Source organism: Sturnus vulgaris, chromosome 16, assembly GCF_052056855.1.
Source record: "Sturnus vulgaris isolate bStuVul1 chromosome 16, bStuVul1.hap1, whole genome shotgun sequence".
NCBI lineage: Eukaryota > Metazoa > Chordata > Aves > Passeriformes > Sturnidae > Sturnus > Sturnus vulgaris.
In genome coordinates, this window is record NC_142258.1 from 7,018,119 (window position 1) to 7,038,075 (window position 19,957).

Genomic DNA, 19,957 nt, shown 5'->3' on the forward strand with positions numbered 1-19,957 from the left:
AGGATGCAGAAGGCTTCTCCTTTCAACTTACAGCTTCCACAGGCAGGCACCCAGCTGGGAGCTTGGTGTTGTGTGTGACAAAAAAAAAAAAAAAAAAAAAAAAAGCAAAAAAAGAGCAAGGTTAATGTCTCAGTAGATAATTAAAAAGTCATATTTTGGTACATGGAGAACAGCACTAAGCCAAACCATAATGTACCTGCATAATGTTCCTATGGCAACAGTTATGTGACGTTACATAAAGTAACATGGCAAAGTAACCAACACTCCTGTCCTGTATCTGCCTTTTTTTTCCTCTTTTGTCCTCTGGCTTCAAGATTTGTTGTCTTGTCCTTTGTCTGATGAGTAACTCCAGCACAAGTGGCTGAAAGGAGTTTGTGTTGTTGCTGTGCCTCCCTTCAGAGCCCCACAGCCAACAACTGGCACTCGGTGCCACTGCCCCAGAGCTGTGGAGCAGCAGCACCTGCTTCTAATTGCTAATTGAGGAAACTAATTAATACTCCAGGAGCAGAGATCCGCTTCCCCCACCACCATCTGACTGAAACTCCTGGCAGGGAATGGATAAAATCCCTCAATTTAGGGTGGCTCTCAAGGGAAGCCAGCTTTTACTGGAGTCACACTCACGTGGTAACACACTTTACTGAAACATTTTGCAGCTGAAGTGTTTTTTTTTCTCTGAAAAATTAAACCGGTAATTTAAATTACTGTGCCTAAGGGTAGGGAAAAGAGGCTTTTTACTTAGAAGAGCAGTGGTAAAATTAAACCTTAACCTCTTAAGAGTCAGCAATTGCCTCCTATGTATTCCTGGTAAAGGAGGAGACAGTAGAGTTTCACACTTTATTTTTGAGAAAACTGACAGATTTAAGCAACATTGTCTTAATGATAAATGAAAACATTAATATTGCAGTGGCTTTACATAAGAACATCACCGTTATAACAATGATTGATACAGAATATTTGTCATGCAAATCACTTGTATACACCAAGTAATACTCTCATCAATACATACCTGTACAGTATTTACATTTTATATTTAAACTCTAGCTAGAAACATTTTCCAAGAAAATATAGAAATGAAACTGGTAAGCCACAAGTCTTAATTTGTAGTATCTGGTCTACAACAGACCTAGCTTTTCCAGCAAGCATATCTACATAGATATGTAATAAATCTTAAAAATATGCAGGTTTTCTTTTATATATGAAGCATTATAAATGCTGCTCACTTTATAAAGGTTCAGTTTTGTACCAGTTTAAAATGGTTCAAAATGCTAAGTGACGCAGAGCTTATTTTGTCAGAATATTGTAAAATTTAAGTCAGTCCAGCTGAGCTTAAGTTTTTTTGTACAGTTCCCTCCCAGCTGCACTGGCACCACAGCTCTCACTGCCCCTGCAGTTGTAGAGGGCAGGGTCAAAAGCAAAGAGCTCAAGAATTACTCCAGTTTCAGTGCCACAGGAAGGGAGAACCTGCTGTCCCCAGAGGACTCTTCCTCAGCATGGCCAAACTGTAACAGATCCTGCTTTAGGCCACAGAGCAGCCACTTTCAGTAGCCACCCCTGGACTTGAAGCCCAATAAAAAAGGGAAAGGTTGAGAGAGTTTTCTTCACCCTCGTGGATAGTACCTGATATGGCCAAAATTTTCACAAGCCACTTTGTTTTACTGGCCTCGTGGCCAGTGGAAATTTTGGGCCAGTTTCACTCCCTGTTAATACTGTTACAAAGAACATTTGAAATCAAATATTAATACACACAAAAATGCTATTCCATTAGCTTTGGTAAATTAGATAGATACACTGAGCACCACAAGTAGCTGTTTAAGATGTTGCATTTCAATGCTAAGAAATAATATATTTCCTGCTATAATATCCTCAGTTACATGTTACTCTAAATAATTATTTCTGCTGGATATAAGAACTTTAAACTAAATACAGCAAATTAACTGTGAAGGCCTTTCCTTCATGTCTATAGGCAGACATCCTCACCTGGTAAAATAAATAGATTTCCTCAAAGGTGGTATTTCAGAAGATAAGAATTGATACAAAAGTGCTTCATGGCTTATTAATGCTTTTGTAATCTCACATTTCTCCAGAAATACTGTATTTGCTGCCTTTCACCTTTATGCTCACTAGTACCACTGATTTGGCTTGTCATTATTTGCATTACAAATCTACTTGTCCAAAGCTAAGACTGATGTAGGCAGGTGCTTGAAAACAAAATGTCACTGCAGAACAGAAGACTCAAAGTAAGTGCTGGCAGCAGCTCCATCATTGTGCTGCTTTGCAAACACAGGACACACAACTTAATTCATTTCTATAGAGAGTTTAAATGTGTTCCATTAAGAAAAGATATCCCCACACTGACACTTATTCAAGGATTCTACCTCCTCTGGCTGAGTTTTACTCCTTTGGAAGCACTAAGATATAAACACTCACCCAAGCAATTCCACACACCCTGGGGAAAATCTAAAACGTAGGAAGGCTTACTTTGTTCTTTTCATCTCAGCCTCTTTTGCAAACATGCAATAAAGCAAAACACTCACAAGGCTGACACCCCATGCAAAACAAGGCAAATCAGTAAGACAGAACAGTGAAACAAACTCTCCCTTACAGTTCAAAGGATATTTCAAACACATCAGCTTGGTAAGTCTGTGGATTTGCCAGTGCAGCACATCTCCCTACAACAGACCCAGAGGTGCTCCCATAACCAACAAGCAAAGCTGCTTTAACATTTTGGGTCTCCAACACATTCACTGGCACAGTAGGCAGGGCTCAGGTTCAACAAGTTTGGGAAAAACTGAGTAGTAACAGAAGCAGTAGAGTCAAAACCTCCCACTTTTTGCCCCCACTATGGAATTAGGGGCTTTACCTTAAGAACAATATGTGTGCTATCAACAGAAAAGCACTGATGTGTTCCTGAAAGACCCATCAGTAGGACCACAGAAAGATCTTCACAGGTTTCAAAAACAGACACATACCTGTGGGGAAGTCTAGCTGCACCAGGTAATCGATACTTTATTTTTTTAGAAAAAAGGTCTATTTTTTCAATTTCAACTGCTGCAGCACAAATCTGAAAACTGCCTTTAAGAATGCAATAAAACCACTGAACTTGTATGAACTTGCACAAACTCCGTATGTCCAAAGTTTTACGCAAGCAGGATTGATTCCTTTGCTTGATAAAACTCTAGGGCTGCATCTTACAGAAACAGTTCACCTCCTTGGCTTTTCCCTTTAAAAATATTCAATACATGTGAAAATATTTGGGGGGTTTTCATATGCAAGGCCTAAAATCACACAAGCCCTGTCATCTCTCTCCTTTAGTAGTAACTTAGTGTTAATCAAACTACAGCATCTCAAACATAAGAAGGACATTGCTATATAAAAAGCAGATTCAACCAGTCATTAAACCTTAGTGTTTGTTGGGAGTGTATGACAGACAGGAATGAGTTTTAGCCAACTGGCAAACACCAGACAACACCTGGTACTTCATGTCATGGCCACAGTCTCAAACCTCTGCTGCTGGGCCCTGCCCATAATTCAGTGCACACTGACAAACCCCCTGGCACCACGAGGTACCTTTGAGCTGCCAGTCACTGTGTTTCTGAAGAAAAGCTATTTCCATAAAGGTAGGAGAGGAATCCTGAATGAAGGCTGCACTCAGATGTCGCTGGGAAACACACATGACTGAAAAGTGACTTTGGGATTGTGAGGTTTCTGCTTACAAGAAAATGCAGTGCCAGACCATGCTGTGCTCCACTGTTGGTGTTGCACTTTAGTGAGAACTCAAAGTCTTATAATCACTCCTTTTATGGGAAATGTGCTCAGGTAACAGGTAGAGGACATTTTAGTGTTAGCCCTGAGCTCCTTCCCTCCCAACACAAGTAAACTGGAGTTGTCACTAATGTAAATGAAAACAAGGCTTCCATGTGTTCAGCTGAATTAAGTTCCAATATAATCAATCAATCATTCTCTGGGATTTGAAGCTTACTTCAAATGATACACCAGTAACTATTTACCCTGAAAAGTTTTGCCAAGTTTTTATGCCATAGTAAAATGTATATATATATATATATATATATATGTATATATATAAAATTTACAGTTGTCTTCATTTAGTTTGTCCAATTTATCACTCCACAGTATGCTCAGTTATAGGTTGATGCAGGTCTACAAGTTGCTGATCATGTTCTATTTCTTATTTGCAATTCTTCTTTTCCTTGTTGCCAGCATATCATAGAAGGGATCCCTGCTGATACTTGCTCTGGAAGAGAAAAAAAGAATCATCGGTTTGGTTAACAAATACCTGGTTTTGAAAACTAAAACTTTTGTTCTCTCTTCCTTGTGGATGACTCCACACTCTTAAGACGGATGGCTGACTTCTAAGCACCACAGGTATTGCTTCAGCACTAGGTGCTATTCTACTGTGATTTAAACAGAATTCACACCTTCACACCTTGACTATTATTTATTTCTTTAAGTGTGGGTCTGCTTAGAAACCTTCCAACATAAAGTCAAGTTGCAGAAGTTCAAAGCTGCTTGTGAACACGCTTAAGACACATGGCACTAAAGTTAATTATTGGGTGAACTAAGAATCCAATAGAATTAGGTTTAAAGACGATTCCAACAAGGTTTTACACTTGCATAGAACAATAAATGCATATTCTCCTCATTTGAGTTAGCAGCACTGTTTCCTTAGGACCACACAGAAACAGATTTGTATCTTGATCCAGCAACCCCACAGAGCTCATTGTTAGTCCTCAAGGACATTGCCACAACAGAGTTCTTCAAACAAGTTAAAACAAATTCTCTTCGTATCATACTCTGGAAAGAGCTTACACTTCATTTCTGAAAGGTATTTAAGACTTGAAACTCACTTGATAGATTTAATCCACTCTTCCTTTTCTTCTGGAGTGGGAGCAGATATTCTGTACACTACATGGTTGCCTTCCACCACTCTACCATCAGCTTCAGTTTTACATGCTTTAATTACTTGACCTTTATGACTGGGGTTGTAGAGCTCAAAGCAGTTCTGGAGGGTAGAAATGAAGTAGTAAATTTAAAAGAACAGAACAAAACTGACAAATAAGTTCATTTAACAGTACAATTAAGTTCCATATGGCTTACTCATCTTCATTTAAAAAATAAATATGAAACTGTCTTACTGGTTTTCTAGGGTCTTCGACTTCTCTTATGCTAAGATTTTCTAGTGGAATAATTCCTCTGGGTTCTTTGTCCTAAAAAATTAGGAAAATATCACATTATCAGCTACTTATAAATCTTGATTACAAAGACAATTCATGAAGATATATACTCACTGTTGTGTACTCAAAGTAATACAGGCAATTATCAGTCAGAATAAACCATCTCCGTTTCCATGTTTTTACTCTTCCCCCTACAAACAAAAAATATTCCAGAATTAAACATGTGCTGCTGTCAGGGCTTCAACAACGGGCAAGGAAACAATTAAGTTTTCCTTATTCTTCGAAGTATGGTTTAATTGCTTCATGATAAATGGATCAGGCACAGATGAGTGAGGTTAAAGGTACATGTTACTGCAACTTGTCCTGAGGCAGCATCAACTATGGAGGTGCCATCAGCCATGAGAGCTGTGGGCAACAGTGAGTGGCCAGGCCTGCCCCCTCTGTCCTGGCCCTCACATGTGTCCACTGCACTAAAACCAGCAGCTCTGCCCAGAGCTGGACACAGCCAGGGCTGCCAGGGTGTGGGTGAGGCCAGCCCTGGGCTGCCTGACATCCAGCACTGGCTGCAGAACCAGCAACTGTGTCCCTGCAACAGGAACAACCTCCTCCACAGCCTGAGCAAGGAAAGGGTCCCAGCAATAAAATTAAGGGCATTTTATCACCTTCCTGTCATTCCACCCATGAGCAAACATGATTAAGAACCTGTCTTTACTTCCAGATTTAACATCAAGTGTGTAAATTACTCATAAACATTAACAGAACAAATATGATGTGTCATCAATGAGGAGCAAATTCTATGCCAAAATTTACCATATTTACTATTTGTCATCTTTCAATATTTTAAAAACATCTTTTCTTCATGGGTTAATATATCCTTGAGTACACTTGGCAGAAGAAATAGCTACTGCTCCAAAAATGCCAATTTTTCCTTCATTAACAGTTTAGACAACAGCAATCACTGAGTTCTTCCTTACAGCTGCTTTTTAGAAACAACTGTATTGTTCTGGCCCTTTCAGTTGTTTTTCTGCCATTGGCTGCTTCAGAACACACCTGGCTTCCCACATTACATTATTTTTAAACTTATTTCCAAGAAAAACAATTGTAGATAGAGCATGCATATGTTATTAGTTTAAAGGTTTAGATCCACCATAGTTATCTGACTTCAGGATTATGTCACCACCTGTGCATCATCCATTCAGCAGTGATTTAATTTCATTAAACCAACATTTCAAAAGAGTTGATCTTGCTATTGAACACCTGTGCATAGAAGAGCACCATCAATACACATAAGACACCCAGTTTAATCCAAGTCATACAATCAAATTTAAGACATAAGCATAACTTTTTAATCTTTTTGTTCTGCTTAAGACAGCTGGGTTTTTGTTTAATACAGAAATCCAAATCATATTTAAATTAAAGAACAATTCTAGGAATATCATGACATTTCCTGATACCAATCTACTGCATATTTACATTATTGCAAATGTTGCATGTTGCACCCTTCCTTTTGCTGGGTTTCACAACCTCCACAACAACCTGGTGCCAACACACTGCAACATTCACTGTACTCAAACTTTGTTTCCACCGGATGCACTCATATCTTAAGAAAAATTGAATCCGCAAGCAGGTGTGGTGAAATAAGCGAAGGCAAAATAGTGCAAGATGCAGAAGCTGTGACACAATGAATGGTTGAGTGAACTGGAGACAGTGAGGGAAGAACTGGTGGCATTTTAGTACAACCACAGTGAGAGATCCTTAAATAAAGCATTGCAGAGATGTTCAAACTGGCACGTAAGTCACTAGAAAAATTCCCCATCACCTTGACCGAGAGCTGGCTCAAGTATCAGGAAGTATTTGGGCTTGGAATGATGAACTCAAGCTTGACTCATTTCCAGACCAATGGGAGGGGAAGCTGCCGAGTCACAGTGACTGCCAGGGCACTCCCTGCCACCACCACAACGTGACTGCTTTTCACATAACCCAGCATCAACTGCCATGGCTTTAAGTCACGTTCTGCTCTCCAAGGTTAGCAGATAAACATCACATTCTTATGGCCCTAAACCAACCATGTTTCTCAGGCTAACAGGTAACATCAGCTATCAGAGGTCATGGCTTGCCCAATTCTAGTAGGAAAATAGTTCAGGAGGAGAGAGAATGGATTGAACAGGGAAAGAGGTTACTACCACAGAGCAGACTGAAGTGAACAAAGGTGTTTCTTATAAACTAGGATATGTCAAAACATAATAATAATAAAAAAAAAAATCAGTAATAACTACATATTTAAAAGAAGACCTGTTTATAATTTAAGAAAGAAACAACAGACCTAAAACACACACACTCAGAACAATATGAATTGCCAAGCAGTGAACAGCAGCTGAGTTTGCTGAATGTTTTCCTGACAACATCCCCTCTCTCAGGAAAAGACAGATATTTCAAACCTGAAACCTTTTGTAATCATGCTGCAGTTCTGAGGAAGCTTTTGTCATGAAACATCTCCCAGCTTCAGGGAAGCCACAAAGAAGATAAAGTATGTCCAACAACATCCCTCTTGCTCCCTTCAACAGCCAGTAGTCCACTGGCTTACAGCAGTCATGGGAGTCATAGAAATAGACCTTAAGTCCTTGCTCCACCAAGCTATCAGTTACTCTTCCAAAAGAAAAAAAAAAAAAAAAAAAAAAAAAAGAAAGAAAGAAAGAAAGAAAAAAAACCCCAAACAATAAAGCAGTTAAGCAGGATTTTTTTTTTGGTGGGATAAGGAACTACTCTGTTTCCCCATCCCCATTACTGAGTTTCAGCTGTCAACAGCACAGAAACTCTAATAAAGCTCAAAATCTAATCTGTACTAATCAATTTTGCAAGGGTCAGCACATCACACATGTTTAATATGCCTTTACAATGGGCTGCAGCCCAAGCAGTTGGCTGATAAGGTGCTATGGCCTGTAAACTGCACACGAGATTAATAGTAAAAACATGTGATAACAAAACATTCTTGTCCTCAGCCGAGATTGCTGTAGGCTCACAAAACAACAACAGAGGGTTTAGTATTTCATCTCTTATTCCAGCTCCCAGCCTTTTAAAGATTAAGACTAGAAGGAATTAAGTTAGCAGAAGAGGATCAAGAAAACTGGAGTAGGAATCCATAAACATTTACAGAAATGGAGAGATAAGTGACACACTTCTGAAAGATCAAGATGATTACAAAAATACAGACAAAAATACAGACATCTCAAATAATGAAACACAGAAGCACAGTATCTTCCACGGTAGGTCGAAATGTAAGTAAACTACAAGAAAAGGCTATAATGTAAAACGTATAAAAACAGGAACAGAAACCCTCTTCACCTTTGTAACTTAATATAGGATTATCTTTTTTTAACTCTGGGCTAAGTACAAACTAGGCAACAAGGTAAAAGAAACCATCTATAATAAAGGGAAAAATAACTGGCAATTACTTAGGAAACATAAATCTCCAAAGCAAAAAATGCCTTAAGGCTAAAGGCAGCAAGGTATCTAAAGTTAGAAAGTTCTACTCAAATCTTCAGCTCATTTATATAAAAGTTTTAGAGCTGAGGGAGACGGATGCACACACCAAGAATGTTTTTTTTCTCCTGAGTTCATCTAGATAGCACCAGACAGAAGAGACTCAGCAATGACACGGCTGGATCAAGGTTTGGCTTTCTGTTAGAAAGCATTTTCCCTTGACCACAGCACTGACTGCCTCAACCTGGAAGAGCCCCAGTCCCCACAGGAGCCGAGCAGGCAGAGGAAGGCACCGGTTTCCTGATGAAGCAGCACTGCTCTCCCACCCAGCTCAGGGAAGAGGAACAACATCCTCCCAAGGACAGATGTGCTGGAACGAGCACCGCTGGCGGGACAGGCCGGATGTGAAGCTTTTGGATCATCTCCAAGCACTCGGTAACCGCCTGACTGGCAGAAAGAATTCACACACTCGTGTGTCTGGCTAGAATCATTTCCTCTCCAGCTTGGGGGAGTAATGTCATAGTTTCCCTCTAACTAGAAGAAATTATTACACAAACCAAGAGATTTGCCAAGAGAAGCTGTTTAAGGCAAGGACACACCTTCCTGGCAAAACAGTTCTAACTTGGCCATTCCCAAAGACAGCACAGGCAACAATTTCAAAATAACTTAGAGTGGATGGCAGAAAATTTCATGGTATCGACACCACTCATTATGCAGGAAAATCTGAAGGCTCATACTGTGTCAAGCTGCTCCAAGGAAGACTCACTAGCACTCAGCAGCTTTCAGTTTTTAACTTGCTGCATTTATTTTCACTACACCATGCTTCAAACAATGCAGAACTGAATGATAATTCAGGCCTACCAAGATAAAGATGTCTATTTTAAGGCACTGGCTAATCTAGATAGATAAAACCAGAATTGCTGTCTGGCTGCCAGGTTTAGCACTTGGATTTAACGCAGCAACCTCTGAACAATTCAGAGTAGCAAACTCTCCAAAAGCCTTCTGCACCCCTGCAGCCTTCTAAAACCCAGACTGGTCTTTTAGACAGATGAATTTTACAATATATTAAAGTTTCACAATATCTATCTTCTGCCCAGAGAAAAATCAATATAGTGAGGGATGGAATACTAAAAAAGGGGCACAACTACATAAATGGGAAGAGCTGACTACAAGAAACACCAGATACAAAATACTGTATCTTGATATACTTATAGTCTGTAAGTAGTCTTAGTCATGTTTATAGTTTTATATAAAAGCTTTCTATTACAACTTTTATGTTTTATCACAACTGAGCATTTAAATCCTCATACAGAAGTTTGTCTCTTTAGCATTTCAACAATACACAAATTTTTAATATCAGAAGCTTCTAGAACTGAAGGAAACCCTACCCATTTCACAAGAAGTAATTCCCAAGAGAAAGTACTGTAAAAATGCAAACTATGTGGATTGAGACAGCATTCTCAACATACAGTTAAATACTCCTAGCAAATAGGAAACTCAAAGGAGAGGAAAGAAATAAAAGGAAGGGGAAGAAAAAAAAAAAAGACTGCCAGGTTTATTTCTGGTCATTGCATCTAAACCAGCAGTGTATTAGTCTGTACCAGTCTGTGTCTGTTGAAAAATGCAGTCTTACATGGAAGCACAGCTCCAGGCATTCCCAGGCTGATTCACCAGAGGCTTCTGGACACATTTCATTTCTTTATTCAAATAACCCTCATATCGTGGGAGTGTTATGTGTAACACCCTTCTGCTTCACACACCCTTTTACTACTGGGTTTTCTGTGCATTGTGCCTCATCTGCATCCTACACACCGAAGACTCAGGCAGAGTTTTCAGTCCTGTGGTTTATTGACTTTGCACCAGAGCCAGAGACAGACTGTGCAGAAGTTCCTGGCAGCTTTCACTTACTTTCAGTCATCACTTCCTCAATTTCTTTGTTCCTCTATTTTTTATGAGATCTCTTTTACGGGCAGTTTCTTCCACAGAGGATGTTGTCACTCCTCTACACACACTCACACTTGCCTGCACTCTCATGACGAGTGGAAGCCCACGAGGGAGCATTGGCAACAGCAACAGGCACAGGATGGCCTCACACTCAACCTCGTCTGCAAGAAGCACATTCCACCCAGAGCAGCCTGAAAGGCTTTTCTGTTAACCATCATCTCACACTACCAAATGGAGAAAAGCTGCAAAGTCATGTCTGAAATTCTGCCAGCTGAGCCAATACAGGTCAAAAAAAGCAAGAGCTTTGCTTCTTTGTAGTTAGACAAGGAGCTCCACAGCATCTGTAGCAGAGAGGTCAGAATTCAACACTGGGGAGCATGTGAATGAATTCCAAATGTTTCCTTTTCACATCCATTTCCTTCCAGCACAAGCATGACCACTGAGCTCCAGGTGCAATCAGCAGAGTGGGCTCATGGCTCTATCCAGGCTCTACTGTCACCATCCTCCCTATGTGCACCCCAGCACACATCCCTTTCCAAACTTTAGTTACCAAAGTTCCTTCCACTTTACACGTTAAAGTGGCCAACACCTGGCTCTAGTGAAGTGTGTGCCGGTGTTTAAATTTTTTTAAATTATTGTTTTGAAAAATAACTCTTGAAACAGAGTATCTGTGTCCTTTATGTAGGAAAATAATTCTCTAAGGCCAAGCAAAAAAGTAAACTCAACTTTACAAGAGCCTGTAAAAACAAAGGCATCTTCTAGTACCAGGAGACTGAACTATCTGAGGCTTCTGCAACCCTAAATTTGAAGCTCATTTAAGACCCTGTTAAATAAGCTAAATATATTATCTTAAAAGGAAAACAAGCTTTTAAAAAGGAAAAAGAGCTTTTACAAATACGTAGCTCAAATGTAATCAATGTTTCAAGAATCTATTATCATTGATTAGCAAATGTCAAAAACACTCTGAAACTTCATGACAGAATAAGATATGTTGTTTACTCTCAGTAGAGATTATTCTTCCCTTGTTATGTTCTTCCATGAATGGGAAAAGTGTGCTGAAGTCATCCTTATTTTTCTGCTTTGCATGTAAGCACTTTCTTCTTTTGCAGAATACACTTGCATGTGAGTCAGACACTGACATGCCAGTCCCTCAGAGCACCACTGATGACACTGTTAGTGACACTGAGTGAAAAAGCAAAATGCTACAACGAATCTGATTGAAAAAAAAAAAAAAAGAAAGAAAAAAGAAAAATCCAGGAGGAAGGAGGAAGAAAATAAAAGAATGAGCAACTGAAGAAGAGGGGACTGGAAAGCAATCAGATACGTACCTCCTAATGCAGAATAAGCAGAGACAGCCAGTCACAGAACAGAAAGGTGATAGGTCATAGGCCATAAGGAAAACAAGAAGGCACATTTAAACCACTCATTAAAAAATCATAGCCAAAACCAAACCAAGAGAAACTCACAAATAATATGGAAAAATAAAGACATACAAAAATAACTATTTGAAGAGAAATCCTTTTTTTGTACATAGAAAACTGTGTTGAAACATCACACAGTTTTCTAAAATGACCTTATGGAGACTTAGTTGTTATTTATCAGTCACAGCATGTGGTAAATACCATGTGGTGTTTCCTTTTTGTCGACGAGTTTTTATTTCTCAGATCTCAGAAATAAAACTCTGAAGTTTGAAGCAAGATTGCTAATTTGGGTATGCAAAATAAGAAGCAACAGCCTTCAGATGTAAAGGAGCTACTTATTTTGGTACATACATTTTAAAATACAAAGTTAAACCTGTTACCTTCACAAGAAAGCAGGAAGACACGGAGCAGCAAACATGCTAACAATGAACAAACACACAGCAGCAGAACTGCCCTTGTGACTAACCTAATTTCAGCAGCCAACCTTCTCTATCTGGATTAAAAAATGTATGCGTTAGATCATTTCCATCATCCTCTGGAATTTTAAATGGCTCATTCTTAATACTTTCATATAAATTCTAGAAAAATAAAAGAGGAAAAAGACCTCATTAATAAATGTCTTAACAGAAAATGCAACCAGGATAATCTTACTGCTTCTCAGACTATTAGATATAGCACATATTATGGAAATACTGTCCATAAAATTCTGAACCACCCCCTGTCAATCTTCATTTATTACTTTGATCAAGTTTAAAATCAAACTACTTCATCCATAATCAAGTCTCTCTTCAGTAAAATTTATTATGCATTCCTAGCAATGACAATTTTAACTTCAGCATTTAGTATTTCAAAGATTTCAAGATCAGTTTCATTTAGTACAAGTTTTGCCATTGAATCTGGATTTTCAGTAAACAGTGTAGCCCATAACACCATCTTACAGCAGTTATTTTTACTGATTTCTCAAGGAGGGAGCTCCACAAGACATGAAGGAAAAATGAAAGGCAAATATGAAGAAAATTTTTACTATTTTTTTCTGTTAGAAATACTATTTTTTTTCATAAGAAGCCAATTCTGCAAGAATTTTGCCATAAGCAAACTATGGAGAGATACACAGAGCACCTTCTCTGAAACATGTTCTCAACAAAAGGTTGGATATAGGGAGAACTAGCTCAAAGTAGCTGTGAATAACAAAAAATGCTTCTTTCAGCTACTCCAATGGTTACACACGGTTACATGCTTTGTTCTTTTGCCTCCTCTTTACAAATTTGCTTGAGAACTCCTGTACACACTTTCAAGTCTGCTATTAAAAACACAAATCCAGGCTTTGTCTTACCCAGCCCAACTTACCCTTAGCAATTCCTCTGGAAGGTCTCCACCTTCATTAATTCCTCGATTCATGGAGATAAATCTCTCCACTGTGGGTTTATCTCGCACGTTGTGGTTGTGCAGGCTGGTATTCAACATAATGATGGCAAATGAAAGCACGTAACATGTATCTGAAATCACATTTGAAAAATGCTTTATCTTCCCATGTGTTGTGTGTACAAACCTGTAAAATTAGTATAAAGCTCATCCTGACTGATAAAGAAAAAGAAACAGTAAAAAAATCCTGAACACTGTATATAAAAGTCTAAAATCCTTAAGCTGTTGAAGTAAGTCCAAGAAGAAAAAAAATGTTACAGTTCAAACAAAAAACAAGTATAAGAAAAACTGCATGAGAATCCAAAAATTTTAAATTCTTATGAAATCATTGCTATCACCCTAAATTAACATTTCACTTGAAATGTTGAAGTGTTGGGCAAAATGTTCTCTGCACAGATTTTGCCTAAATCATAGTGGTGGATGCTATAATAAACTTGGTCCATCAGCCTCCTCCTACTCAAAGTACTTCCAAAGCTCTCTCCAAAGAGAAAGAATGAACTCTTCAAAATAATATTTTGACTACATTTAAAAAGACTGAAAATGACATTGACTCAATTCCTTGGCATACAGGAGGTAGCTAGCACTACTGGATAATATCAGAAGATGACAAAGTAGATTTTATGCCTCTTGACACGGTTATGATTATAGTAAATTCTCCTGGAATTCAAGTACAAAATTATGTGTAAGAAAAAGCAGGATGAAAATCTGCTACAGAGAGGAAGAATGTGCCTGCATCTTCAGCACTTTGTTTTCAGTAGCTATTTTCCTCTCTAGCTGTCACAGACCCACTTTACACCAACCTCTTCCCATCCTATCTGTTCCTTAAATTAAGTGATCAAGAGCAATCTATTTGTGTATATAACCAAACAGAACAGCAATGCCAGGGCATTCTGTGCAGTTCTGTGATGTTTTATAAATGAAAATGCATTCTGACCATTAAGTTTGCATCTCCTGGATTAGACAATCACACTTTCTCAGTTCTCAGGTATTTCTCATTTCACACATTATTTTACTCCTAACTGGCCATTATGTCCTGTCATCAGATGTAGCAGAACATTCACACACATACATATATATACATATACCTCTCTCACTCTCTCTCTCTATATATAAAATATGTATTTGGATTATACAAGTACTTCAGAACTCCTGTGGTTTCCTGTGACTGACCTGTAGACTGGAAGACTCCTGGGTTACAAAGGCAATAGCGTGAAGCAAAAGCTTCCATCATACGGTCAATTTTCTGAGCCTCTCCTGGGAGTCTGAAGCTCCACAGAAACTGCCTACAGAAGGGAAGAATAGTGTTGGACTCATTCCAGTATTTATATATTTAATATTTATTACAAATAACCCGAAACAAACAGAAAAAAACTCAGCATTGTCTATATAGAATGTCCTAGAAATATGTTCTCAATCTCTCAACACACAAGTCAGGAGCTATTATAAAGCAACATGCACAGATGGCTAGCCCAGTAACTCAGCCAGCAACACTGCATGCTATCAGGCAAGATAATATGGCAGTTCATATTCTGAGGCTCTCTCTTTTTTCCAGACTAGTAAACAATTTTCTGTATGCATCCCATTTTTGCCATGAGAATGCTATGCAGGAAAAAAATGAGTTCAATCCTCCCTGGGTTTCCTGGCTACAAAAAGCAATGAACAGTCAGCTAGACTTTATTCTCAATGTAATAAGACACATTATGCAAAACATTTCTGGTGTAAGGAGAGAGAAACAAGGAATACAAAAGGACTTAACATATTTACTTCAATTCATACAAAACCTTTCAAAAAAATTGTAACAACCAGAAGAAAAGCCCACTGCTTAGAGAGGTGCTGCCTGTCTACTGTAAGCTCACCCTACAAGAATCAGACCTAGGCCTTAAAAAGAACAACTCATGTCATCATTTCAGTAATTTTGCAATATATGCAGCAGATCTTGCTGCTGCTTAGCAGCATAAACTGAAATACAGAGTTCACTTTTGTAACTTATTATTTCTACATAGAGTACACTGGAATGCATACAGGACAGAAGTCTTCACAAATTTATTTTGGCACACTGTGGCACTAAAATGTTCCAATGAATTTCATAATTTATTCTTTTATCTCTTAACAAAAGAATTATCTGAATTAAACCAGGATCTAAACCAGCAAAGTTACATGCTCTGCCATGCAAAACAAGTTCTCACTACTCCCTGTACAGTGGATGCCAATATAACAACCATTTATTCCTATCTTCATCGGTTTTCATTTTAGGACATTATATTCAAGTGTCACAGGCCACCTTAGTTTGTCAGCTCTATGTACTGTCTTTACTCACCTCGTGCAAGGTTCCAACCCAGATCACGAATTTTGTAAGCTACCAAAATACAAACATTTAATAGTAGCAGCTGCTAAGGAAGAATAAAGTTAAACCTAACATCAAATTAGGTAAAAGAGACAGGAATAGGAAGCTTCCCAGACAAGCTTCAGCAGCCACAGAAAAGGCTTCTTTGGCCCAAGCCTCAGGCAGCTCAAGTTATCATCACCACATCACTCAACCATAGCAAAGCTGTTCTGACTCCACATCACAAGGCACTGCACCAGAAACAAAGATCACACGGACATTTCCATTTATCTGGTGTCAGGAGGGAGTCACTTCAGAAAAAAAAACCCAGGCAGAACTGTCCAAGTCAACTTAATTTGATCAATCTGTTACGGATTTTCATCAAGATGAGAAGGGATCTCACAAGGTCAGGGTATGCAAGCATCCCAGATAAATCGAGAGAACTGTTCATGTAGCAAGGGAAAAAATAAACTAAGCTATTACACTTTCTTTCACATGACAAGTAGGAAACTGAGGCAAGCAGAAGGAAATCGCTTGTTTCAAAGTTTACCTCTCTGTGACTGAACATAATCCGTGACTACAGTCAGAGAATTTCTCCCCCTCCTTGCCCAGAAGGACAAGTCGGGGTGGAATAAAAGGAGGAAGAAAATTACTTATTTAAGTAAAGAGTTTCTTTCTTTTTTAACCTATGTCTGTGCTAAGATACAAAACAGGTCTTCAAATGTCCACATAGGGCAGGCACACCAAGGAGTAAGAGCTGTTTTAGTTGTTTGTATTTGTCTGAAATTCCCAGGAGTTTTCACCCTCAAGGCAGCACACACACAAGCCATCAGAAGGGTTTAACAGAGCTGTCTCTGCTCACTTGCACAGTAATTTGTACAGTTGTGCTGAGCTGTAGAGCAGCTTTCTGACAAATAAATCAACACAGTGACTCATATAAACATGCAATTTGATAGAGGAAGCTCAGGTCAAAAAACAGAAAGAATTTACTCACCTTAAGGCTTGTACAAGATTGAGATCAGCGAACTCATGGAGTTCAACAAAAGCCTGAAGAACTTTAATATTAAATTCATCTCTGTGAAAGACAAAAATAGAAATAGACAATTACAATTCTGACCTTTAAAGACTTGTTAATTATCTCGATTTGCTTCCGAAAATAAATAAGGAAATAAACAATCCTACTGATCAAATAAAGCCATCAGAAATAATCTACACATTGAGAGGTATTTTCATATTTAACAGTAGTACTTTGCCAATTTTCGCTGGTAGGTCAGCAAAAGCCAGAACATTTCAACTTATTTTAGAACTGCTTTTTTAAATGCCCTAATAATAACCGTGCCTTCTTTGCTTGACATTTATTATTCCTGTACCTGCCTTGACATAGGAGGATGTCTGAGAAATTCATTCAGTAAAAAGCCTTTTGCAGAAATTGTCATGAATTCTTAAAATAATGGTTAATTCAAGAGTAATTTCTTTAGCCATAAAACACACAATGAACAAACTATCTTTTTTCCACTCTAAGAACAGAAAATATTGAAGCAGTATCTTAATTTATGTACAGAGATAAGAAACCAAAATGCTTCTATTGATTGCATCCAAGAAAAAGAGCAGCTTTTGAAAAGAGCTACTTGGCATGTACTGTACTCTTACTCCATTCCCAAGAGTTGGTACAGCAAAGTTAACTAAAATCAGAAGAGGTTTTGAATGGGCTTCCTCTCACCCTTCTCCTGTATTGGTATGCAGATCATGAGCCAATTCATGCTTTGTTTGATGCAAGGGTGTTTAAATTCAAAAGTAACATTTAAACATTAACGAACAAAAAACTATGTGGATGGACAGAACTTGGCCTACGCCATCACTGAGTTGCTGTGCCAGAAGAATAAAGGTTTATAAACCTCAGGGTGTGCTTTAAATACCTCACCAACACAGAATGCTGTGTATCAGCCTCCACCCAAAAATAGAAAGGTGTGCACCCACCAGGAATTATCTGTTGCTTTGCTGACTAACTGCATAGTCAGACTAACCTGCAACTCAGGAGTAAATACCTTAAAACCAACTGTTCATTCATTAGCATGTTCCCACATTGTTTACAGAAAAACACACCAGTCCTGTCAGCAAATCCAAGCAATTCTCATCAAATTTAGCAATGTACAATTTAACTGGGCAACTGCTTTTCAATTAAGTGGCATGAGAGTGCAATAAAAGAGTATAATAGAGGGGTATGTTTCTACGTTAAGCAAATTATTTATTTTGTTTATAGAGTACTTGTGCTGGGTGCACCTCCAAAGACACAAGATAAATAACACAAATGCTCCAGGAAGCCACTTAAAAAAAGAACTGAAGACCTACCCGCATAGAAAAAAACCCATAACTCTTTTTTTGGAATGCAATTCATCCCTTATTTATTTTAATTTCTGCTATATTTTTAAGTGTTATCTTATTCCATTTCACCATTCACTTTTTCAGTTTGCTGAGTGCTGTAAGACTGTAACAGTAAGTAATATAGAATCTGTCTCTTTATGACAGAATGTTATATAAATATTTCAGTTAGTTGACTAACCTGGTCTTGTCTCCAGCTATATTTAGCTAGAATACAGAAGTAATTTATGATGGGCCTGTGGGAGGGGGTGGCAAAGCACAAGAGAATGGCCTCAGACATAATTCTGTTGTATAAAAACTGTTGACATGTCTACATATTCTGCATAGGGACTTCAAAACAAAGATCTATTTTTAAAATACTCATATTACAGTAAAAACTTTCACTGAACCTATGAAAGCCAAGAGGAAACTGCTAAGCAAAAACCATGCCATTGCTGCTGGAACCAGCCTGAAAAGTGTCTCAAAAGAGACCTGCCACAACCCATCACCACAGGAGCACATCCTAAATGAGTCACCTCTGAGAGCTCCCTAAGTGCCACTGGAACATGTGCCAGCATGTACATACACACACTCCAACCCACTGCACTGCTGCCTCTCTCAGCTGCCTTTTAAAATCAATTCTTGGCTTACACAGCAATGGAAGTCATTTGCATTCTGACTGTGTTTTGCAACACTGTGCATAAATATGCACACTGCAGGTTTATTGTAGCAGGATTGATAAGGACAGGGTGTAGCTGCCCTTGGAGGCACCTGCTTAGCAATGGGATGTGTGCATGCAGGGAAGTGACAACACCAAAACCTGCTTGCAGCCACTGTCCCAGGAAGTAGCTGCTTTAATAACTAATTCCTTTACTGTCCAATTATTACTGACTGTAAATCACTCCTCCTCTGGACACAGTACTAAGAGTTACCAGGAGTGTTGCAACACAACTCTCAGGCATTCCAAAAGCTCACGGTATTGAATTCTGCACTACAGACAAATGTTTCGGTTTACTCATTATACTAAATTATAGTTAATTAAATAACATTCCATAATGTACCCATTTAAAAAATAACAACCTAACAGGAAAAAAACCTATCACAATACTGTAGCAGTTTTACATCTCCCCTGTAGCTTTTAAGGATCTCAGAGTACTCGAGCAGCTCTCACCTGCAGCCTGTGAAGGGAACTACCCAAAACCTGTAAAAGTGCTTTGTAAGCTCAAGAGCAAAGTTCCAACATTTCTACTTTACCTTTCACCGAGGTAATCTCCAATTACCGTTTTATTTAATCCTTCTCCTTTATAAAGGAACTGTGCAATGTCTTCTGCAGTGTTGTGCAGGAGGTCATTTTCTATCAGGAACTGTATTCCCTAGGAAAAGAAATTCCAGAGGAAAAGGAATGTAATGTCTTCTTCCACAAGCATTTAAGTAAATATCAGGTAACATTTAGTATTAATATACTGACACAGACATATACATGGCGTATTAAGAGTTACATTACCAACAGATTTTTTATTCCTTTTAATAAAATGGTAAACAAATGTTTTTCAGTTAGATGAGCAATATTTAGTACTGGTTTTAAGATGAAAATGAGAACACATTTTTAAGGCTAGAAGTACAAGGTGGCAGTTTGAATCCCTCAACCCTAAATATTTGATTTGAAAGATCAAATATTAATTGAATAATGATTTCATGTTGATCTTTGGAGCTAATGTGTGAGCTGGCCTGTTCCCAACATTGCATCAATGTCTGCAGAGCCATAATCTGCAAAATCATATAATGAAGAGGTACGTAGAAACAACTTAATTACCACC

At 38.4% G+C, this 19,957-nt stretch overlaps 1 protein-coding gene across 3 annotated transcripts in view; it reads right to left on the reverse strand.

Annotated features, from left to right (window-relative positions):
• Positions 1 to 820: 820 nt before the first annotated feature.
• The window catches only part of CYTH3 (cytohesin 3), a 48,360-nt gene continuing 29,223 nt past the window's right edge, over positions 821 to 19,957 (reverse strand). The window contains exons 5-13 of one of the 3 annotated variants that reach the window (XM_088174370.1): positions 19,395 to 19,513; positions 16,777 to 16,857; positions 14,630 to 14,742; positions 13,385 to 13,533; positions 12,503 to 12,615; positions 5,307 to 5,385; positions 5,154 to 5,225; positions 4,866 to 5,020; positions 821 to 4,252 (exon numbers count right to left, since the gene is read on the reverse strand). In XM_088174370.1, the coding sequence (XP_088030496.1) occupies positions 4,180 to 4,252; positions 4,866 to 5,020; positions 5,154 to 5,225; positions 5,307 to 5,385; positions 12,503 to 12,615; positions 13,385 to 13,533; positions 14,630 to 14,742; positions 16,777 to 16,857; positions 19,395 to 19,513 (954 nt within the window). In that variant the 3' untranslated portion in view covers positions 821 to 4,179. Of the gene's footprint in view, positions 4,253 to 4,861; positions 5,021 to 5,153; positions 5,226 to 5,306; positions 5,386 to 12,502; positions 12,616 to 13,384; positions 13,534 to 14,629; positions 14,743 to 16,776; positions 16,858 to 19,394; positions 19,514 to 19,957 lie in introns of those variants that run through there. The other 2 variants (XM_014869542.2, XM_088174371.1) reach the window with 2 other exon arrangements.